General features: G+C 37.7%; 1 protein-coding gene across 3 annotated transcripts; it reads left to right on the top strand.

Moving 5' to 3' along the window:
- Positions 1-251: 251 nt before the first annotated feature.
- On the top strand, positions 252-14,353 carry TMEM144 (transmembrane protein 144). 3 transcript variants are annotated; one of them, XM_084203809.1, is made up of 12 exons: positions 252-329; positions 2,583-2,779; positions 3,900-4,022; positions 4,372-4,471; positions 5,097-5,177; positions 7,125-7,206; positions 7,911-7,984; positions 8,877-8,995; positions 10,258-10,377; positions 10,848-10,945; positions 12,877-12,930; positions 13,841-14,353. In XM_084203809.1, the coding sequence occupies exons 2-12, from the start codon at positions 2,641-2,643 to the stop codon at positions 13,922-13,924; spliced, it is 1,074 nt and encodes a 357-aa protein (XP_084059935.1). In that variant the 5' UTR covers positions 252-329; positions 2,583-2,640; the 3' UTR covers positions 13,925-14,353. The 3 variants fall into 3 exon arrangements, with proteins under 3 accessions (XP_084059935.1, XP_084059933.1, XP_084059934.1); XM_084203807.1 differs by lacking the exon at positions 252-329 and adding an exon at positions 799-1,080; XM_084203808.1 differs by lacking the exon at positions 252-329 and adding an exon at positions 1,411-1,518.
- The last annotated feature ends 10,245 nt before the right edge of the window (positions 14,354-24,598 follow it).

Below are 24,598 nucleotides of genomic sequence, written 5' to 3'. Positions count from 1 at the left end.
TCACACCCACCGGCCTGTGGAGTCCACAGCCTGTGCACTTCCACTAGCAAGGGAACTGTCTCATCCGCGCGCTTACAGCCGGGAGGACCAAAGGCGCTTTTACCAATCACCACATGAGTGCATTAATTCAAGTTTCTCTCAGAGATTCTCCCTCGCCAGACGGGAAGCCGCCATGGCGGCGAGACAAAGACAGTAGAAAACCGCCCACCGCTCGCCTCCGCCCCGCTCCCGGACGGGGAAGAAGAGGCCAGTGGGCAGAAGCGGCCGGAGGCGGGCGGATGGAGGCGGGCCGAGGCGCGGGGCGGTGCCGGCGCCGGTGGGCGGCCGCGGTGAGCGGCTCTGGGGCTGTGCGGGTCCCGGCGGGGGTGGGCGCGGGCGGGCGGCGGAGCCGAGGCCGTACGGAGGGACGGGACCGTGGATCCGTCGGTATGGGCCCGTCCCGGCCGCCTTCCGCTCCGGAGCGGAGCGCCCTAAAACCCGCCTGGCGCTGAGCCCAGGGCGCTGGGGGAAGGAAGGCGTCCGGCTGGAGCGGGGTCTCGGGTATCCCTTCGGGGTGCGGTGCCGAGCGGTCGGGGCCGAGGGCTGGGTCGGGGCCCAGGGCTGGGCCGGGTCCCGCCCGCAGCCCGGGCCTGCCCCGGCGCGGTGGCGTCAGTGAAGCCACAGAGGCCCGGGTGGAGCTGAGGGTTTTCCTTGTTCCGTGATAGCGCTCGGAGAAAACAGTGCCCGAAGAACGTCTTTTTTTTTTTTAAAGAGTTCGCCCCAGGGAAGCAAAGCTACATTGCTAGAGCAAGGGTTATGGTGTCACCTGGGCATATTGAACTGAGCCACCTTGGAGCCCATAGGAGTGTCTTAAAATTAAGAGTGAAAGTATCCACCCTTAATGGTAAATGGATAATAGGTGAAATGTGCAAATAAACAGTCAGTACGACACACAACATTTTTAAAAACCCCACTTAATTAGCAGAGAAGTTCTTTGGAATCTTAGCAACATTTTGGTTCACCATTGAGGTGGAGGCTCTCAAAGACAGGGCCTCTTGATTTTGTTCCTCTGCAGACATCGCAGTGTGCGTTGCTGTTGCAGTAAGTGAGCATCATGGTTTGTTGTGGGTGTCATATTTCTGAGGGAATTGTGGAAATGCAGAGCACAACACTCCAGTGGGGTGAACCAATGAACTTAGTAGGAAAAGAGCAATGTGTGCCAACAAAATTCCAACATCCAACAGCAAAATTGTATTTTTTTCTGCTGCTGGGAATCCTGAAGTGCCTTTCGGGAAGGGCAATGTCATGGAAAAAAAGTCTTCAATAACAGTATCAATTCCAGTTGCCTTTGCTTGAGTTTCAGATACAACCACTATGCTTTAAGAGCATAGCAGCTTCAGCATTTGGCATTTGTTCTGGTTTTGGCATTTGTTACCTCTTAAGTCTTTGGAGGGACATATGCAAGTCCATCTGGCAATAACATGGGATTGAAGAGAAGAGGCTTTTAGTGAACTCTTAAGAAGCTCTCTGATGTGGAAAGTATGTAGAAAAAACAAAGCTTAATGCTGTGTGACAATTTATTATTTGCTCTTGACATTTGATCCTACAATATTAGAATTATTTAGCTTGGAAGGGATCTCTGTAGGTCATTGGTTCAATTCCCTGCTTAAAGCAGTGCTGTCATCAAAGAGCAGGTTGCTTCAGGCCTTGTTTAATTAAGCTTTCTCTTGAAGGATTTGAAATGGAATTGAAAGTTAGGTGTGAAATTTAGCCAAATTTGTAACAAAGTGTCCCAAATTTTGGAAAGTTATGTACACAAAGATCACATTGTTGTGGTTAATCTCAGAGACACCTTTTCTGTCAAAGTGATGCTCCATATCAAAAGTGTATGTGTGGCTCATCTGTTGAGTGTATCCTCAAGATGACTCACTATTAAAAAAAGAGATATTCTGGGATTAAAATGATCTTTGCCTTTCTTACTATACTTATGTGGAATGAACAAAGAAATTTTAGAGCTAGCTTCTCCCTTTGCTCCCCACAGAAAAATGAACCTTTATTCATATTTAGTATCAGCTAGAGCAGTCCCTGTGGTTATCTTATGATTCCATACTGATCTCACTGTGGCACCTATAGAATCTCTGCACCTGTTCCTGACTTCTTGACAATGGCTCTGCTGTAAATGCTTCTGCCAGTTGAGATTTTGTCTAACCCCATTTTTGATGCACCCCGTTGTGACCCCTCTCCCCACCCTTTGACTACGTGAATAAGGAATATTCTGATAGCATCTCACTAAAGCATCAGTGCTTCCCATAGCCCCCACAGATTCAAGTCCCCATAATCTTTGAGTGCACCTCTACATTCTTGTGTCTTCAGGTAAAATATACAATATTGGGGGTTTCTTTGTTTAACTGTTCATAAGTCACTTTGTTAATGTTTTATGTCAGGTTTTATGTGGGGTTCTACATTAAGCTTTTCTACATTTACCTCTTTGCAGTTCATAGCAGCTTTGAGATTGATAAGTAGGGTCCTTTAAGTATCAGATTTCTAAACCAGGTTGGTATTAATTAATAGTCCACATACTTAATTCCACTCTTTGATTCCAGATTCTGTCCAGACCTGCAGCAAAACAACGCCACAAAAAGGAACACCTTCAGAACAAAGATGAATATCGGGAAAGCTTACAGTGCTGCTAACATCAGCAATGGAACAGATCTAGCTATTGGTTTTACCTCTTCCACAGTAGCTGTCCTTCTGTTTGGGACAAACTTTGTGCCTGTCAAGAAGTTTGATACTGGTGATGGTAAACTTAATTATATTCTTTTCTTTGGCTATTTTTGCTTAAAAAAATAATATTTTACCAGCAAATTACTCGAGGCCATCATCACAGCCTTAATCCAGAAAGTATGTTTAATTTTGTCTGCTGTTCTTAGGGTATAAAGCAGTCATACTGCTTCGGGGTGTGGCATATCTCGAGAAGGGCCTTTTTATAAGTTGTGCACTTTGACAGTGATGATGTACATTTCATGAGAATTTCACAATGGAAGGTGAAATGTTCTTTGTTCTACTCTTGTGGGGATTCTGGGATACATAAAGTGTTATTTATAAATAAGGTGAAAGTTATTGGACTTTGGAGCATTGCCTTTGAATTGTGCACCTAACATAAAAGCAAACACTGAAATTTTAGTAATTTTATTTGCTGGCTTGGTAAGAGGAAACAATCATTCCTATTTCCTGTTTGGAATATTGTCACTTTACTAGGTTTATGTTAAATTTTCTTGTTTATATGAAGCATAACCAATTATCAGATCTGTAAATGAGTAAATTTGCCATTATGTTATTGCAATATGGTACCTGCATTGCAGGCTGGATATAGCCGCTGCTCTTTATGCCAAATATGACCCTAACAAAACAAGCTTGGGCATAAGGTTAACGGGTCTCCCTAATTGACCCATCAAGCATGTACAGAGGTAGAAGAGATCTGTCACCAACCATTCTCAGTGTCCAGAATAACTGAAAAAGCTTGAGCTTTGAGAAAGTCTCATCCTGTGCAGTCCTCTGTGTTAGCAGCTACTGTAGTGGTGGGAGAAGTTTACAGCAACTGAATATCATCTTTGTCAGAAGTCCATCAAAATTTCCATGTGTTCAGGAATTAGGGCTTTTGTAAACTTTGGCCAGCAAAGTGTGTTTTGCAACTCTGTAGGAAAAATGCTTGATAAGGAGAAGGTTAACCAAATTATAACCCACCCTAAAAATACATCCCTTGAATAAATTGTAACAAGGTTCCCTGGCATTCATAATGGCAGTGGCCACGTTTTTGATTTTTTTCTCTACTAGTGTATCAAAGATAAACATAAACTGTTAAGAGATTCACACATGCAGTATTCTACAAATTCCCTATTGTGTGCATTTGATTTTTCCAGGCATGTTCTTCCAGTGGATTCTCTGTGCCTCCATATGGATAGTTTCTTTGGTGGTCAATTTAATCCAGAATTGCCCCCGGTTTTGGCCCCTGGCTATGGTTGGAGGTTTTGTGTGGGCTACAGGTAAGGATAAAGAGATTCCAATTCTTGAAACTTTTCCATATATAAGATAGTTATTTAATAGTTATTCATTTCTTTAAAGCCTCACTGTTAATGGAACTGTACCCGTATAGTAAATACTGTTTCATTATGCTTATTTTATAAGAGGCAAATTCGCACCAAAAATAACATTTAAAACTATATGGAGGAAAAGTCTATGTTCAGTGTATTTATTTTTGAAAATATTGTTTTTTACTGCCTTGTAACTTCCTAGATTTCTTTGCCTTCCAACCAGGCACAGAACTGAAAGTAAACATATGCAAGATCACATTCTATTTTTTAACTGATTTCAGTTTTGGTTTTTGTATTTCAGGCAATGTTACAGTTGTCCCTATTGTTAAAACGATTGGCTTAGCTCTTGGTCTTTTGATATGGGCTTCTTTTAATTTGCTGACAGGATGGGCAAGTTCAAGGTAAGTATGTTTTAAATCTTAAGTCATTAATTAATTAATATCATCATTAATGTGGCCAAGTCTTCATTAATAAGTGAAAACTCACCTGTAGAATCATAGAGTCATTCAGATTGGAAAAGACCTTTTAAGATCATCAACTCCAGCCATTAATGTAACACTGCCAAGTCTACCACTATCCTATGTATTAAAACTCTTTCCTTCTTAGTGGAAAGTACTCAGGTTAACTGTTTTAGCTTTTTGTATTTCCTCTGTTTTAATAGAAAGAAGAATACCCAGTGGTGTGATTGAGTAGATAAATAATGAATTTTTTAATGTAAAACTAGTACATATTTGTATTTTTTTCCATAAATGGTGAATTTCTTAATGTAAAACTAGTACATATTTGTATTTTTTTCTTCTGCAATCTGGTATGATAAAATAACTTCAGTTTTTAAATATATATATTTTTAAAATGCATGTTAAGTTAAAGGTTGTTTTTTGTAAGCCAACTGAAGCACTGATCTAATACTGAAAATACATACTTAGGCAGAATTATTTACAGGAGTCAAGGCTTCAAAGACCAGGTTATAATTTAACTATTTGTATAAAGGCAGTGTATCTAAGTGAAACTGGTTAAATGTTTCAGGTTTGGTTGGTTTGGAATTGACCCGGAAGAAGTATCAAGACCAATCTTAAATTATATTGGAGCTGGACTTTCACTTATAAGGTAGAAATTGATTCTTATAATTAATATCTGTTATGTAAAATACATGTTTAATAACCAACCACCAGGATTATTTAACAAGAGAACAAATATATTGAATAATCTTTGGCAAATCAATATACTTCCAAATTCGTGAGCTATCCATACCTAGCTGGTCAGTGTTCATGTAGAAACATACATGTTATCCAGTATAGGGGTGAAATGGCTATCCATAAACACAAAAATAAATTTTTATGTTGGTAGGCATGTTCAAGGCAAAACAGAGATGCATGGATTGCCTCCTTAGTTAGGTTATGCTAATGGTTGACTTCCCCAAATCCTGTCAGACGATTTAAAGGATCTTGTTGAGAAAACCTCAGATTTCTGATCTCACTTCACTCAGGGGTAGAAATCTTAATCTCATAATAATAGAATATGCCACTGAACCCCTTCTCTGGTACTTTGGGGTCTATGAAAGGCCAGAACCTTTGCATGTTTTCCTGTTTGTAATAGCTCTGCATCAGTAAGTCTTGAGCCACACTACCAAATCCCACATAGTGTCTTCCTTCAGGATCTTTGGAAGTACTTTATTCTTTCTTTTTGCTTGTTTGCTCTTTGTATGAATGCATAAGTTTTGGTCCAAACACAGAGGAAAGCAGATCTTTGTTATGTATCAGTATTCTGGCTTTCCAGCAGGGTGGCTGGGAAGATGGCCATAAATCCTAAGGGCTTACTGTAAGCATGCTGGCAGAAGATTAACAGGATGCCTTTCAGTAAAGGAGGGTGTTAAGAACCTGAAAATAAGCCATTTTTGACTGGTAGGACAGAGCTTCTGCCTTAGATTCATGGTTTTGGCTTCCGCTTTTCTTCTTTTCTGAGAGTCTGCAGCTTTGTATGCATTCCTGTTACATGTGGCACATGATTTTGGGAGGTACTGAGAAAATAGTGGTTCTGCTATCCCTGCCTGATGGATTCATGCAGCTCACCACCTGCTTCCTCTTTCTGAGATATCATGGAGGAGTGACCAACAGGGAGAGGGATTGTGAGCAGACATGTTTCCCTGGCAAACTGCACAAAGCCTGTGCATGTTGTTCTGTGGAGCTCAGAAGCAGGCTTTTCATTTCAGCTTCTTGTGTGAAATCTCTATGTTTCCTCTGGAGGAAACTTACATCCTTGTATAACTATGCTTACTCCATCAGTAAGAAATTAATCCTTCAAATGGAAATATTTTGTTTACAGCTAGGAGAAGAAATTCCTAGATCATTAAAATGTTTTTCATAAATGTAAAAAACAGATCCTTCGAGTTCTGATTGCATGTATTTACCTGGTCTCCTGGAGGCAGGGTTAAGAGTTAATATTACCCTTTTTTCTCCATTTTATTCACTTAATGCACTGAGAAGCACTGAGCAATATCCCTTTTCCTTCTGTATGCTCCCAAGGCCCTGTAGTAGCAGTATCCCATTTCTTACATATGATGAAGACTAAAAATTAGTATTTTTTCATTAATATAGAGGCAATTCTATGCAGGTTTCAACTGTTCCATATAGAATTTTCAAACGTGTTCCATTTGTGTGTAGTTTGGTACAAAAGGGCACTGTTAGCTAAAGCATCTGTTGTTAATGCGGTTGTAACTACACACTGTTAAAAGATGTTTCAATCATATTACTTAAAAAGAAAGATCTATAAAGTGATACAAAAACTGATTTATTTACTTACTTTCAATTAGGTTATCTTTTAGCTAAGTTAAATTAATAACTTTAAATTATTACATTTTTTTTTTACATATATGTGTATATAATCATAGTAAGTTATGACTTTAAAGCAATTGCATTTTTAAATATACTGCAGTGACTCTAGGGTAATCATGAAAACAAAGGAATATGCCTCCAAATAAAACTTTTGTCTCTGGACACTAAATGTTATGTCCTTATAACTGACATGGTATTTACTGGTGTATTTTTCTCTTCTGAGTGCTGTCATATTTCTTTTTATAAAAACTGAAGTCCAGAGTTCTTCAGCTTCATTAGAAAGCACACCTTTACTGAGAGAAAGTGTAAGTACTCTACAGTTGTTATTTTACAGCAGTGAAAGTAAATATCCATTTAAAAACAAAAAATGTGTTTGTTAGTCAGCTTTGCTAGGATTTATGGTAGACTACATAAAACAACATAAATATGTACTGATTGTATCTTAATCTGTGTATTTTGGATCCCATTTTGGATATTAGCAACAGAAAAGGTATTCCCAAGTGTTCTTTCTTGTCAGCTTTAGATGGCTTAGAAAGTCCTTCTTCATTATGATGGAGATTATGTAGAAGAGTGTATTATTGTCTTATATGAAAAGATTAATTAAACATTAGCTGTAAAGCTGTGAGGGTGCTTAGGTGAAAGGCCAGGTTTTTGCCCTGTTGCAGAGCCAGGAGACTGTCAAGAGTTGCTGACTCTCATCACCAGCTGTGGCACAGGCTGGAGGCCATTGTGGGTTACCGGACTGGCTGTCACTCCTTAGGGAGCCCAAAGTATGCAAGGAGAGCTGGAGAACCACAGGCTCCTCCTACCATTGTACCTTCCTGCTGGAGCTCAGTGGCTACCTGAACAGAGAGCTCTGACAGTTTTCTAGCTGTGCTCAGTGCTCACTAGAGGTTCCAGTCTACCAGACTGAATCACAGAAAATGCTTTTAAAAAATTGAACGTTAAAAAAATTGCACAAGAAATCAAACTAAACTAAATTTGCATGGAAACTCTTGGTTTTTTGCAGTCTATAAATGTTTCTGAAGAGACCACTGAGGACTCATGGGTGAACAAACTTTCTCCAGCAAAAAGGAGACTCATGTAAGTTGCTAACAGTTTTTGCTGATGCATAGAAAGTAGCCAGAGGAAGTAGTTAAACGCAGTGTAAGAGCAGAAGTTGTGGTTTTCTAGCAAAGTCACACAATAAATAACAGGTTTTTACATACAAGTGTAGTATGCAAATCTATATATGAATAGTTGTGCAGCTATTTAGATTATTCCATTGGCACTGTTGAGTGTGTCTAATCTTAGCAATCAAGTATTAGGTAGTAGTGTGAAAAATACCACTTGGCAGAGGAAATAACAATATCAACTCAGGAATTACAGAGTTGGGTTTCAGCACCTAGTTGATTAGCACTCTAGCATAGAAGAAGCCTGTGCTAATGACATGCTTCCAGGTGTGGTTTCCAAGTGAATACAGCTGGAGAAGGCATGGCAGTATGGTAAGGAGACAGTAAAAGTGCTTCAAAGTGGAAGCAAGCTAACAAGAAGCCAGTGTGGGGAGTGGAGACTGCCAAGAGCACAGCAATCTGGAGATGGAGAAGCAGACTGAAGAGTCAATGAAGCTGGGAAGTTATAAAGAATATATAGATGGCAACAAAAAAGGTGAGGGTGGGAGCATTTTAAACTGAATTTTTGTTTGTTGTCCCCTAGCTCTGCTTTTAGGAAATCCTAGTTATTTAATTTCCCATGTCATTAATCTAGATTTCTGGCTTTTGCAGCAGGAATTGTCTGTGTTGTTTGGCTACAAAGTAGAGGGAAACTACATGAACCATTTCTCTGCCAGAAAATAAAAATGTGCTAAAATGTTTTATTTTTATGGCTAGCAATTTTTATATGATGCACAGTTTTTACCTGCAGTACCGGGTTACATGTCTTCTCTGCTTCCTTAACTCATGCAAGGCTATTTTCTCCCATTTTTGTTCTTTTAAAGAGGCTGTAGCCTGGCTGTAGTGGCTGGAATACTCTATGGTTCCAGTTTTGTACCAGTACTTTACATCAAGGACCATGGAAGAAGAAATGACACTGTATACACAGGAGCAAGCCAGTTTGGTAAAGGCTAATAGATCGCTTCTACTCATTTCATCATTGTGTTCTCCTCCTTTTTTAAAGGCATGGGGTGAAGTTCTTGATATGCCTGAAAATATACCATGACAATTTATCAGTTCTGCACTACTTTAGTTGTTGTCATAATCATAGCCCTAGCACTCCCTTTTTCTCAGAGGTAAATTACACCATAAAAAACACTGAGAAACAGCTCAAAGACTACCATACTTAACTGTTTCTGAAAGCATTTAATACTAGCATTCTCAAAATACAGAGTTTGTATGAATGGGGGATGAGGACATGAGCTTGCCAATTGCCAGCAACAGTAAAGGAAGAGAAGACTGATCATAACAGATGAGGAGAGCAGATATGTGGCAACATAAGTAATTAAAACCATGTTGTTTTTTAAATTGAAACCATTTAACATAAGCCTAGTTGCCATTTTCCAACAACTTTCCTCCAGAAACATTTTCCTTAAGGTTTAGGGTATACTCTATCAGGTAATGCCTGAAGCAAGAGCAAAGCTCTGCTGAGAACACATAATGTCACCATTGTCATATACAATTTCTTTTGAATACTGCAATGTATGTATTCCCCAGCCAGGCAAAACAGATGTTGTCATTACCATAGCTGCCTTTCCTGTTGAGAATTTATAGCTCCAAGGAGACAAGGATCACCTTGCTACATGCTTCTGCTTTACTGTGTTGGAAATACTCTCTTAGCACGTACAAAATCCATAAAGGATTTGTTATTGTTCATAATTATAGCGATCAAAATTATGGTACATCCTTCAAGATTAAAAAAGGACAAAACTGAGCTATATATCTAGCTTGCATAGTCTGTGCAGTTGTCTTGCCCTTAAATGTACAGAGCAAAACAAGGATTCAGGAATACAGGAACATAATTACAACTTCTCTTGACCATCTACAATTATGTAAAATCCCCACCTGAGCTTTTGTAGCCTCACCTGAGGATTTTCTCAAGGTTGTATTAAGTTAATTCAGGAATATGTAATAGAGTTCTGAAAATAACAGCTCATAGAAATGTTGAGAAGCCTGTAAAAAGTCAACACAGCATTTAGTTCATGTTTAATAGGTGTCATGATTTATGCATCCATAGACTGGCAGCTGTGTTCAGCACAATGAGATTTGAATTTGAATTCTTAGGAGTAGCACCTTTCTGCATTTTTGTCTATATAAATGTTATTGGTGAATATAATTTTGTTAATAACTGGTGTTTTTACTAACATTTTGTAATTTCTCTTTCAGATTTAGATTATGTTTTTGCACACTTCAGTGGAATATTTCTTACAAGTACCATCTACTTTTTGATCTATTGTGCTGTCAGGAAGAATAACCCTTATGTTTATCCCCAAGCCATATTGCCAGGTATGACTGTTTTTTAAATCAGCATTTCATTTCAGCTACCTTTTTGCAGTGATTAGTTCAAGTTGTATGTTGGAATTGTGGTTCACCTTTTAAGTACCTTCATTTGACTTCTTGTCTCTTTTGGAAGAGCACTATTAGGTTAATTAATAAAGTTTAGGAGGCAGTGATAACTTTTGTTCTAATCTGAAATGAGAGCAAAGTGACATTGGAGATTTTCAAAAACTGATTGCCAGAGTGGAGAGCACATTGCCCAGAAAATAATAAGCTTAAATGAATTTGCTACTTCAGTTGGAGTAGCTGATTTTCATCCTTTGAGCTTTGGTTTAGTTTGCCAGAGCCAGCTTGTTAAAGTAGTTAATGTACTAAAATACTTAGATATAATTGCTGTATTATGCTATAAGTATAAAACTTCCACAAACTGCTGCCCGTGTCTTGCTATGCATGTTTTTGATTGGGATTTATTTTTCTAGGGTTTGTTTCTGGTGTGCTTTGGGCAATAGCCAGTTGCTGCTGGTTCCTGGCCAATCACTATCTTAGTGCTGTCGTCAGCTTTCCAATAATTACTGCAGTAAGTATATAAAAAATAAAATCTCTAACTAGAATTAAAGGTGAATGGGTTTTTTACGCTTCTGCCTTTGGAATTCAGTTGAAATTACGATGGGTCTAGAGCATTGTTAGTCAAAATTATGCAGTGCCTCCTCTGCTTGTCTGCACTAGTCTTTGGTTTTTTAGGAACATGAATGTTTGTGACAAGCACCATCTTGGTCAATGTAAAGCATAAGAAAAACCAGATGAATTGAGAGGGTGAGTCTTCAGGTTATGTAAAAGCCAAAGCTTTGTAAACAGAATTATATCAATATTAACTATTTGATTGAAGTGGTTATAAGAAGAATTTTTTGTGCTTTCATCCCAGGAAGTATATTTTGGTCTGGACGTTTTTGAATTTTTTTGTAGCTGTTTTGCTTGCTTAAGTCATTTTTTCTTTTTACAGTTCTTGGACAAACAGAACAGATTATGTACTACTGAAAATAATGTTCTTATGCAAATGTGTGGAAAATAGGTTGGCCTGTTCTGTCTCTGTTTTATTCCTGTTTATGATATACCTTTAAAGCATAAATTCCAATTACTAGGTAAAAATAAAATTTGCATTTACTCTCTTGACACTGCACTAGTTGGAAACACAAAGGTGACAAATGAGAGTTAATAAATATTAAGACCAAAGTTTTACTTAACAGCTGAATTTTGGAAGCAAACTAATGAAACAGCTTTAATAGGGATTAAGCTTTGCCTCAAGATGCAGTAAGTCAAAATTTACTCTGCAATACGCAATGAAAAAAAAAACTTGGGATCATTCTAATTAAAAATTGAAGGATTAATGGAAAGCAGTTTTAGTAATTTAGTTATCAGTATGCCTAAAGGGCAAGGATGTAAAATCACAAAATGAAAAATATAAGGAAGCACTAATGAGAAACTGCCTATCTGGACAACAGGTTTAGAACAGCTGCTTTATTTCATTCTGGAGAAAATTTTTAGAGACATCCTTTACTTTCATCACATCCCTTTAACACTTTGTTCCATTTTTTTAAAGTGCATTCCTCTCACAGCACACATTATCTATAAAGTGAAAAAAACCCTCAAATAATAGTTAGCAAAGTCTCTAGGAAACAGGATCCACACATATATTCAGCATGAGACACTGTTTGCTGCTTATTTCTGTGTCCCATCAGCTGCATTGAGGATGAAGAGAGGAAGGTCGCTGGCCAAACATCTGTCAAGTGTTTCTCAGAACAGCTCTAATGCAAAGCATTAACAGAGCGAGGTTTTGCTTCATGTTCAGATATTTTCTCATCAGAGATGAAAATTCAGATCATTTCTCCCTCAGGGGGAAAACTCTATTACCAAGAGTGCCTGGAAGTTGCTGTTGTGTATCACTGTTTGCTGTTAGCCAGGAAACCTCTACAACAACATCACAGAAAATCAGGAGTTTCTCTGACCTGTCTCCCTGGCTGGCTTTGTGCTTTGTCCAGATGCCAGCTATACAGGAAATACATCTATGTTTCAGTCTCTTGATATCATACTGAGCGATAAAATCAAACTTTTTCCAGTAGTTAGTCATGCTAATAAAGGAAATGTTAGGAAACATTGTGGACTCTAATTTGGACTAAAGTGAGGCATGTTATTTGGAGTCTACTGAAAGAATATGTAACAGCTGGAGCAGACTCTGCAGTGTAATTTAGAAAAAAGTTGTGCCTACTGAAAAGAAAAACAAAAAAAGCCCAACAGTTTCTTGACTCTTTAGCCCTTCATGAAGATTTTATTGTATCTTACTTAGTAAATATTTCAGTGAAGTTTGTGCTTTTGTCATGAGTGCTTTATTTTTACAGAATGGTAAGACTTAAATGTGTTATCCAGACAAAATTCAACCACCCTGAGAGCAGTAATGAGACAGAGTAAATTTTAATTAAATGCTGTAATGTACAAATTAATCTTGTTCTTTAGGGTCCTGGCCTTGTTGCTGCAATGTGGGGAGTCCTTGTATTTAAGGAAATCAAGGTAATGTAACTAGGACTCTCACCTAATATCTCCTGCTTGCCTCTGTCTGTAGAAACAGCATGACTTTGTATACAGCTGTATCTCAGATTCCTCCTCCTTACAAGTATTGCATTATGAAACTGAAAGTGATACCATGCCATATTAAGTTTTCCAAGAAACCTGAAGAACTGTGAACAATTTTTACAGGGATGAAGATTTTAGTTCCATAGCTGTGTGAAGAGCAGTGGATGTAAAGGAAGAATGTAGCACAGCCAGGAGGCAGGATGCCAGGCACTGCCTGAAGACAGTTTTCATTTGAGCCAGTTCTTTCAGTGGAGCAGGGGAATGAGCAGTTGTCCCAATAATACATCAGCAAGTACATTACATTTTTAGGGTCAGGTTCAACAAACGATGTAAAAATGCAACAGGTATTGTAATTACAATTATTATTACATTGTAATATTATTATTACATCATAATTATTATTATTATTTAAAATGTTATTATTGTAATGACCTTTGTAATTACAGTGTAATGTAAAGATCTTAAATTGATACAGCAATGGTTGTCTACAACAAGATAATTTACTGGATTTTAGCATATAGGGCAGAAGTTAGTTTTCTAATGGAATCTGAAGCACTGAATGCTAGCACTGTAATACCAGGTTCTTTTTGCCAATTTATCCAGGATCCATAGGTACCTAATTGGATCTAGAACTAAAAGTTCTGTGTCTCCCACTGCAGATTAGTGTTGCAACACAATAGAAGATCATAATGTCCATTACCCAAATCTTTGTAACTCTCTAAGCCTTTCATTCTTTTCATATAATCTCTGCCTAAATGAAACTTAGTATTTTATTCTGCCTTTTTTTCAAATGTTTTCAATAATGACAAGATGATATTTTCCTTTTTCTCTTCTTTTGCCTGTACAGGGACTGAAAAACTACGCGTTACTGTCAGTATCATTTTGCGTCATTTTGGCTGGATCACTTTCCACAGCTTTTTCTAAAGTTTAAAAGGACCTTCTGGACCAGTAGATGGTGCTAGCGTTTAACACAAATAGAAAGACCGAATGTTGGTAGATCACAGTACATATATCATTTTCAAAATGTATGTCCAAAATTTACCCTAACTTACTTCTGCCAAGTGGAAAATGAAAACATTTGGCATGAAAAAAAATCTGGAAATACTTGTTTCTGTTTTTCTTGGAATAGTAAGAAAATCAAAGGACCTTATTAATCAAAACAAAATGATTTTAATTTTACTAATTACTTGTTTTTTTTCATTCAGGTGCTAAACTTCATGTCATCATAAATAGCAATTTACTGTTGTGATGGTGGATAGTGATTTTAATTTTAGTCTATGATACTGTATGTGTTTGCAAGCTGATTTGTTTTATTAAACTATTTTGTCTTACTGACTTAAGTATAAGATACATCTTGAAATATTCCCTATGAAACTGATACACATGAAGATAATAAAGCTTTTCTTTTATTTAGAAGCATTATTTTTTAAATTCATTAGTTTACATGAAAATGCTATCTTCCAATCACTTCAGATTTGTGAAGGAAATTAAGTTAAAAGGGTACTGCAAAATAAATTACTTTTGTTCCACATTTTTCATAATCACCACTAACAGGGACAACTGTTTATTTTCTTACTTGTGGCAGCTAACCTTTATGTATGCAGAGCATGTTATCGGAATCTCCCCTAAGCCTTTTCTTCAGAACATTAGACAACCCCAGCTCCTTCAGTCTTCTCTTGCTTGTAACTTACTTGCAATTTCTCTGCGTCTTTCCTGATAATAGAGTGGTTTGGCGGGAAGAGACTTCAAAATCACCTAGGGCCACCCCCTCTGCCAAGGACGGGGATGCAGTTCACTAGGCCAGGATTCTGAGGGCCCCATCCAACCAGACCTTGAACACTTCCAGAGATGAGGCATCAGCAGCTCCTTGACAGCCTATTCCAGTCTTTCACCACCATCTGAGTAAAGAATTTAATGCTAACATCTAATCTAAACCTAACCTCTTTCAGTGTAAAACCATTGCCCCTTGTCTTGTCACTGTCTGCCCATATAAAAAGTCCCTCTCCCTCCTTTTTATACAGCACCTTAAGCTTCTGGAAGGCTGCAGGGAGGTTTCCCTGAAGCTTTCTCCATGCTGATCTCTCACTAAGTGGACTGGGTCTGTGTAGAATACCAAAACATAGCAGTCAGGCTACAGTCTTGTAGCCAAAAACAAAGAGCAGCAGTAAGACTCTGGGTGTTTTTCCCCATCCCATTTGCAAGCTCTGTTCATAGTTACACATCACAACTACTTGCTGTCATGGCTTGATACTGTTACCATGTTTAGATTGCAATCATAATTTCTCCTTTCTCCCTTCCACTTTTCCTTGTCTACTCTGCAGCAGATTTGATTTTAGAACTGTTACTCAACCTGCTTTTTCCCATCTTGTGTTGTTTATTTCTACCTAGGTGTCAGAACTTGGTGTCTGACAGTTTTTTTCCCCTCTGAGGCATTTCTCTAATTTTGGTCTCTGTGTTAAACTTGTCCTCCAACAAGGTGGCAGCATTTTTCAGCCGGATGTCATCTGCAAATTTAATAAAAGAACTCTCTAAGTGCTTTAAATAATTAATGAAAATGCTGCATGATACTGGCCCTTACTTACATTGGGTATCTAATACTTCTTTTTACTTTTCAGGGAACAGTTTGATTAATCTTTGAGTACAATTTTCCTGTGTCTTGCAGTGCTTTTGCTTGGACTGCATTCTTGGAGCTTTTACATAACATCAGGTAGAAAAGTCAAGATACATGATGTTTTCTACCCTAATACCTGATATTGAACTGAAAACTGGTATTTTTTTTCTGTCCAGTACCCAGATCAGGCACAATTTCTCCTTGACAGACACTTGACTGTTACTTACCTAGCCATTATTCTATTGACTCAGACAAGGAAAAGTAATAGATTCACTGTGTTTTTGAATTAACTTGAATTAAACAGGACATTTATTAATATCCTTGGTTCTGTTTAATTTATTAAAGATCACAGTCTTCAGCGTTCCATTCTTAAATATTCCAGGAATATAGTCCATGCCAGAATGTTGCTGATAGACAAAGAATTGGAAAAACCAAAACACAATATCCTTCTGCTCCTCAGATTTAGGATAGGCTTTAGGCTGGGATTTTAAAGATAGGTTTTAATATGGCAGTGAGGGGCATACTCGTCACAAGTTTATGTATAGTAAATTACTAATGCTTCAGTCCTGCTCCCTAGGAGGTGCAAAGGCAGCAGCAGGACAACTGCCTTGGGCAAGCAGGTGACAGCAGCAGGGGCAGAGGGGCCGGTGCCTGCCCTGCACAGACCCTCTCCTGACCGGGGGTGGGGGGGGGGGAAGCCGCGCTCTCAGTGAGCAGTGAACTCTGCAGGAAACGTCCCTCCTGCTCCGGGCCCTGCACGGGCTGTTCCAGTGCCCCTGCATGGAGGATGGCCACAGGGTGCTGGCTTTCCAACCATGCTTGCCTATGCCTGCTCCACCTCAGGAGCAACACGGATGCAGGCATGCTATCAGAGTTTTGAAACTCAAGGGCTTCCTGGTGTCTAGAATTATGATCACTTTAGGTAAAGAAGTGTCACTTTTAGATGAAGAAAAGAAAGTTGGATGCAATATTCCATGCTGAACTGTATGGGAAATGTTACAAACCTTACATTCTGTTCATCATCTCTGTAACAGCCATGATTTTAAAGGCTTGGGATATTATATTTTGTTATGTTATATTATATATAGTATTTACTTATTATATTCGGTTGGGAAAAAATCCCAACCAATCTAGCAACAAGAAGGGTTTTCTTCACAAATAGACATGGACCTAGTTCAGCTATGGACTGGTACATGCTCCTGTGGCTGACATTATTTCCATGATCATGAAAGACAGAACTTCCACCCTGTCTGCTTTCCCTTTCCCCCATCCTCTACACATTCCCTGGGACAGATGATCTTACAGCCTCTGCTGTCTCTCTTGGGGCATGCTGTTAACTTCTAATACAGGCACAGCATTCATCTACTGGATATGATTACAGGAAACAGTTAAATCTTCCAGGGCAGGAGCGCCTTTGCATTTCCTAGTTTTTGTACGAGATCATCGATTTTCTGGGGGAAAAAAAAACCTAAAAAACACCTGAGCTCATGTCCATAGCAATTGCCATGCAAATAAATGTTTGTTGTCTGATGCAGTTCTCCTGTCTATGTTGTAAAGCTATCAGATGTGCAGACTTAATTGCTAGGGTGTTAATTAAAATTCTTGCTTGTGACAGCTCAAGTATGACCTTTATTAAAATGTTTTTTAGAGGCTATCCTATTAGATTTGACCTGATGGCAAGAAAAAAAATCCCGCCTCTTCCAGCACTTTTCTGTGAAAAGCCCCCTGTGGCATTCCAAAATAATTTTTGTGATGTTCACTTGGAATATGTTGTATAAATATTCCACTCATTTCTGAGATTTTTCTTGGTCTTGACATTTCCAGTTAGAAATAACACTGTTACTTCTTTCATGTGAGGATGCTGGATTAACAGCATGTTTACAGAGTTATTAGTACAAAACAGTCTGGAAGTAACTGAGTTTAGTAAGAGAAAATTCTACAGCTAATATAAATTGTCATGGTTCTGTTTATATCAACTTGTTTTTGTATAAATGGAAGAATCACATTTCTTAGGGAAAACTAAGCTTTCAAATATTTGTTTATGCTGTTCAGCAACTTTTAAGAATATATTAGAGCTTGCTTTAAGAATTTTTCTCTGGTAATACTTAGAGGCAAAGTAGCCTTTAAAATATAGGTAAACTGGGAGTTTCTGAAGATTTTTGTGCAGCCTTATGAACTGGGGAACTTGGTGTCATCTTTTTTTAGATTTCTCTTACCTCTTTATTCCTTTATCTGTGTTAATTATCAATGGATATTTTGAGGCTCACAGCCCTTCCAGAGTTTTATTCCTTAATATTCTTAGTAAAAATTACTGTACCTGGAAAAATAATTTAAATACAATTGCTCCTGTCTTCAAATGTAAACAGTGAAAACTGGTGCTTTTCTAAACCTAGATAAATTTTATATTTTCTCTGTCTAATAATTTTCTTTTTCAACTGATATTCAAGGTTGATTAAATACTATTCCAACTGTCTGACCTGATCCTTGAGCTTTCTTGCAGCTGGCCTGAAAATAAAATTAAAATTAAGACAATACATGCTAACAATTATTGTATTTTTTCTTTTACTCACCAATTATTTTAATTGCTGAAGTGGTGATTCTTACATTCTTCATGCTTACTATAAAACATTTTAAAAAATCTAATAAAGTATATTTAATTTTTTAATGTAAATACCAAACAGTTCTTGTGTCTCTTGCTGCTCTGAAGGGCCTGTTTGAAAGTATAACCTGTGAGAGGAAATAAAGGAAACAGGAACTGCATTAGTCCTGCTGCTATGGGTGATTCAGGCAGTCCTTGTGCAAATAACTTGGCATGACCTCAGGTTGGTTTTGGTATTCATATAGGGACCAATTCACTGGTACTGACATAAACCATACCTAGAGATACTTTAGTTATTTCCCACAGCTTAGCATTTTTCATGCTGCAGATCTTCTAGAAATATTTCCTGCAGAACTGGGAGACATCTTCCAGGGCCAAAGCAGGGAAGATGTGCAGAGGGAGAGGTTTTTCACTTCACTACTTAATAAAATGAGAGAACTGCTGGCAGCAGTTTTTCTGTACGTCTTGTTTGCTGCAGAGAGGGAAGCTGTCACAGCTCTCTGAGCTAGTCTCACTGAGCCTGTAGGCAAACCTCAAAGGATATTGTTCATTGACACCATTCAGGGATCAGAATAAAAATGTTGCTGTTTGTGGATAGAGGCTGGGGAAGAGGAGCGCTTGTTAAGGAGTTGCAGAATGATATCTGCTCCCCACCTGTATTTGTACACCTGGGCTTTGATCCCAGCCAAGGAAGAACCCTGGGAATACAAAGACCACAGGGTCTTCACAGATCCATCGTAGGAGGGCTGATCTAGTCCTTAAGTGGATGGCAGTATTTCACATCAGGTGATGCTCTGACTCTGCAGGTTATTTTCCAGTTGCTTTTATGTACAATTGAAAGGTTGGAACTTTAATAAAAGCATATCATGGCTTATGTTCCTTGAAGCATTCTGTGCTTGTCAAGTTCAAAGGAAATAGTTTAGACTGTTGGCTTGTCTTACTTCCAGATGTACTTGCACTGAGCATGCATGACCTCATCATCAGTTTCTGCTTCAGATGTTTGTGTCTAGCATTTTCAAGTGAAGTAGTTGAAATTTAGTGCATAAATCCAAAACCTAGCATTTCTAACAAAAGCTTGTGATTAAAAAATAGCCTTGTTTAGATGTTTCTAGAAGTTGGCAGCACAACACATTATGTGATGTTAGTAATGTGAGCAATGAGATATTTATTAAAAATAGGTTAAGCACTTGCAGCTTGTGAGTTGTAACATACATTGTGTTTCCTTGACTTTCAAGAGGCTAGTCACCACATTCTTCTTATACTTTTCTAACTTTGCAAACACTGAAATAAAATGCTTGTCTTTTTTTCTTCTTTGTTGGTTACATTGATTGTAGGTTAGAGGCAGATTCTTTTTCTTAACTTAGTGGGCAACAGTTGATTCAATAAAGTAATAGTGAATTTCACAAAAGGGGAAAAGCTGAACTATGTAGACATGTTCCTGTAAGGGGTTGGTGATATCATGCCATGATATTCTTTAGCAGATCACACCTTTTCGTACTTTAATTTGGTAATTGTCATGACCCCAGAATTTCCTTTTTTTACAGGAAATAGTGATAATCCAGTTAGACTGATGCAATTAATAAACTTCTTCTATTGAATCTGGATTTCACTCGTTCTCTTTATGTGGGTCAAGTTGATTAAAGATTATGCCACTACCCAGCTGTTTGCTACTAATAGACACCTTGCAGGGAAACCAGTGGATAGGCTTTTGTGAGGTATGTTGTGAACTTCCTGGCAAAAAAACAGCTACATTAACTTTCTTCACTGTATGAGGTCACCTGAAGAAATTCTGGGGGTGGGGAATAGCACTTTAACCTAGCACATTAAGAGCATGTCCCTGCTACATTTTATCTGATTGTTGGGACAGAACTCCTCTTTCCTAAAACCTTTTGTTTTCCTCTTTGTTTTACTTCAGTGAGAAGATTCAGCTTAATGGTTTGGTTTTTTTACCTGAAGCTAAGAACTTTGCAAACATCTGTAAATTTACTCTGCCCTGCAAGGCTTGCAAATTTACTTGCTGCTTATCCTATTTGGTATCATTTCCATGCCTTTACAGATAACATCTTGATTTTGCTAGAAATTCAGAATCCTGGCTGTTCTAAACACAGTTTTTAATATGATATTTTTAATATTATATGTTATTTATTAGCTATGCCTTACACATTGCATCTTAGATACTGTCTGCTGTTGATGGCTGGGGCTGTTTAAGGATGAGATGTGCAAAGTTTCATAGTCTCTTTCAGTTTTAAGTCTTCACAAAGTGTCACTGTGATAACTGCAACTTAAAACACAAGAAAGTATCTTCTTTACTGGGCCTCCATGAAATGTGCCCTGACCAGGATTTGTAGACCTCTTGCATTTGTTTCATGAGGAAGATCCAAAAGAGCATGGGTAGACTCCAGCGAATGGATTTCTGAGTGGCTAGAAGGCACAAAGAGCTGCCATGCAATGAAATTGCTTCTGAAAATTTAGAAGAATAAAGTACCTCAGCAAAACTGTTCCCTCTGTCTTACATTGGTATGTTATGTCTATATATCTGTTGCTAGAAATGTTAGCTTTCACATTAATGGCAACTTGCTGATGGAAAATTAGTCAGAATATCACATTTTAAGGCTACCACCAAAGCATTTAAAGGAATATCACAGTTTCAAATGACCAAGTTATGTATATCTGCAAATACCTCAAGGTGTAAATATCAATATATGTGTGTAGACATGTAGAGATACACTCTAAATTAGATCCTTTTAATTAAAAAAAGATCTGGGAGTTGTTGCAACTAGTTCCCTGAAAATGTCAATTCAGTGATGAACAGCAGTTGAAAAATGCTAGCATGTTTGAAATTATTAAACAGTAAGTGGGGAAATATCACTATGCCAGTGTATAGTTTCAATTCACTGATCACTGAAATACATGTTTGATGGATTTTTAAAAGTCATGCAGAAACAATAAGACCTTCCCTTTTACAGAATGATTCCTACTTTAAATAGCACAAGACCCAGCCTGAATGTGATAACATTACCAAAATGTGATAACATGTCCATATATTAACAAGAAGAAACATGTTAATAGGGATTGATTAGTCACTGTGGGTTATGCAAGAAAAACTGAACACACAAGAAAGTTATTAGAAATGAGGATTGAAAGACAAGAGTGACTTTTTTCAAGGAAAACATAATCAGTGTTTTGAAACTTATTCTCAGATTTAGTACCCATTAGTATTATAAATGGGATCTGAGGCAATTAGTGAAAGACAAGGCCATTTCTGACTATCAGTCACCACAGCTGATCTGAATGGAATCTCTGGCTCAAGCCTTTAAGCCACCTGATTTCCAGAAAGAGCTATTTCATGAGAGAAACCTTTTCGTTCCAGACATAATCATTCAAAGTCCAATATTTGCAGAATTCAGCTATTCTACTACATATAGAGAATATACGATATAATTTCATTAAAATGGTCATATAAATTCCATGGCAAGGTTAAGCACATAAGCCCCTTTTCAGTGTAATTTTTCAACAACTCTCATTATTGGGATGTTCCCAAACAGTGCAAATGGTTTGGGTAATACTGACATCCAATGCTTAATTTAGAGCTAAACTTTATCATTTAAAATCTGTTTACATTGACCAAGACCATTAGATTAAAATTCACAACTTCAGTAAAAACTTTGAAATATTCCTTCTAATGCAGAACTTTGCACAAAGCAGAGGCTGTTTCTGACAGATATTATTCAGACTACAGGTTCTGTGAAAGGTTACACTGTTAGTTTGTTTGGTATCTGCTGTGGCTTTTGTCCTGCTGCTCCCTGCCCAGCAAAGAAATTTCTCCATGCAATCAACATGTGATCATTGGTACAGGCGGGGACTACTTTTGATTAAGGGTGATTGTATTTTTTCTTCAGCTTCTGTCCAAACTTGTCACTATGGTTTGTGCTAATTGTGATGACAAGCACAAGGAAGTCAAAAGGCGAAACTCCAGAAGATAGTAAAACAGAAAATGTTAAAGAGAGATAATTGAGAAAAGCAGAAGGAACAAGCTAGTAGAAATTAATGTGATGAGAAATATAAGCAGAACATTGATGTAGGACTTCCACTAGAAGGACAATGAGCTTTTAATTAAGATGTGGCAGACAGGCAGAAATTCAAGTACAGATGACAGATCAAACCAAGATGAAGATGATTGTCTTTCCAGTGCAGTAATAAAATTAGAAGCAATGTAGTTACAACAACAGTTTCTGATTATCTGAATTAAAGGGACTTTCAACAACTCTCTGACATATTGAACTGATTATGCTTCTAATTTAGGGACTGTGGTATGTTTTAGCATAACTTTGCTCAGATAACAGTTTGGAATCTTTCTCTTCCAGCCTTACACAGTGAAGTAAAGGAGGCTAAAAAGAGCAGTCTGTACAATTTTACCAGGGAATGCTTTCAGTATTTCTCCCCCACCGTTGCAATGTGTCAGCAGCATATGTTATTTTCCTAGTTACTCAAGTAATAATTGCATTATTTCTCTTTGTGTTTGTTCTCAAAATAAACATGACTTGGCAAAAGTTTCCATTGTGTCTTCATTTTGAAGACTGTAGGCACTAAAGCTAGCTAATAAATTTGAACATATTAGAGAAAGGAGATAGTAGAAAAGAAAAATAGTGGTTTAGTCCTCTTGTGGCTGTTTAAATGACTATTAGAAGTAAATTCATTTAGAAAAAGTGTCCTTGTATGTAACTAAAAATATGAATCCATAATTAGGTCATATTTCTGTCAGTTTTATAAGGGAAATAAATGCTCTACTACCAGGAAAATAATCTTTCTGTTTAAAGTATAGTTCTTAACAAATAGTCTTGAACTGAGCATCATGCTATCATTTTGTTGATAAGACAGTGTCTCAGTTCTCCTAACCTGACCATTCTAAAAAAATAGCTTCAGGGAGGAAAATTCTTCTGCTGGTTTTATGATGTAAACTCAGCTGGTTTTCATATTTTTAAATATTTAAGCCTAGGCCCAGAGCCAGTGCCTGGAAGTTGCATCTGTATACCATATTGATGCCAGTTTGAAGGGATTATCTTATTTTCCATTATCTTGTCTTCCACTTAAAAATGAGATTGGAGAGCATGTCCTTCAGCTGGAGAAGTTTCACAAGAGGATCTGGATGAGCTGTGTAACGAGCTCTGCAGTGGGTGGATTTGCAGCTGTCCAAAGGTGTGCCCACAGAGCCCTTAATAAAGGCAGCTAAGATGTGCCAGTCTTGACAGGAGAGTGAGTCAGGTGGACAAAATGTGTTTGCCCAACCTGTTCCTTGTGAATTGAAGTGCAAGGGGAAGAAAAATAATTTCTTAAGGATATTCTCAAAGACATCTTCGCTGACAAGAAGCAAGGGCAAGGTAATTTTAAGGAATAACAATGTGCTTTGGTAATGAAATGATAAAAAATGTCTCTTAGTAGCCAGGATGCTTTGAACTATTCAGTAAAATGTTCTTATTTCGGCCATACTGGTGTCTGTAAACATGAGCAGCTGCAGGGCAGAAAGGGTGGGTGATCTGTCTCTCACTGTAACCACACCCTTATGCAGCAATGACTTGTACAGAAGAGAGGAAAGGAAATCTGAGCTGCTCCTAGAATCACTGCCTGTTTCTGGAATAAATATTAAGGAGATTTTTTTTTTATCATGCTGCAGCAGGTATCAGAATAAACCAGTTTTTCCCTTTTAAACCATAGATAGGAAAAAACCCCATTGACTGCATTGCAATATCATCATCATTGCTTTTTTATACTCCCCTTTAATTCTTCTATACTTCTACATTTCTCAAGATCAAGTAAATGTGGTTATCTCCTGCAACTCTTACTCTATATTTTTAGTATAAAAATTTTCCTATCAATATCAAATACTGAAGATTCAGAGAAATTGTCATCACCTGAGCTGAGCTGTCAAATTGTTTAATAAGAATGATTCAAAACATCAGCATAGGTGTTTTTGGCTTGGAGTTTTTTTGCATTTTTTTATATTTCCCATTTTTATCTTTCTATGGAATAAGATCTGAGAAAAAATACAGATGTTTCTGCAGACTTGAAGCATAAATATACATATATAAAGAAGACAAACTTATTTTGCTACATTAAAATTCACAGCAGTGAAGATATGCATAGCAGCATTACAAATCCAGGACTGTCAGTTGTCTTGAGAAGAGATTTCTAATGCAATTTTCTCAAAAATAAAAGTAAAATAAAATATGTCTCATGGCAAACAACCATTGCAGATTGACATCCTGGATTGCTTTATCACACTGAGGAAGAAAAATTATTCTAGCTTTTCTAGTAAGATAGAAAACCAACCTAAGGAAGTTATGCTTGCACTGTTCAGTGCTAGGAAGAGGAAAGCTTTGGGCGCTGTCCAAAGCAGT

The sequence above is a fragment of the Fringilla coelebs genome (assembly GCF_963513975.1).
Source record: "Fringilla coelebs genome assembly, chromosome: 4".
NCBI lineage: Eukaryota > Metazoa > Chordata > Aves > Passeriformes > Fringillidae > Fringilla > Fringilla coelebs.
Note: the sequence above shows the minus strand (reverse complement) of the source record. Positions and strands in the feature narration are given on the sequence as shown.

What these genes read in the sequence shown, in the direction of transcription:
- TMEM144 (XM_084203809.1), top strand. Translation starts at nt 2,641, where the DNA reads ATGAATATCGGGAAAGCTTACAGTGCTGCTAACATCAGCAATGGAACA. An exon ending in AGGTTTTGTGTGGGCTACAG is followed by an intron (nt 4,023 to 4,371) that starts GTAAGGATAAAG and finishes TTTGTATTTCAG; the next exon opens with GCAATGTTACAGTTGTCCCT. An exon ending in CACAGGAGCAAGCCAGTTTG is followed by an intron (nt 8,996 to 10,257) that starts GTAAAGGCTAAT and finishes TTTCTCTTTCAG; the next exon opens with ATTTAGATTATGTTTTTGCA.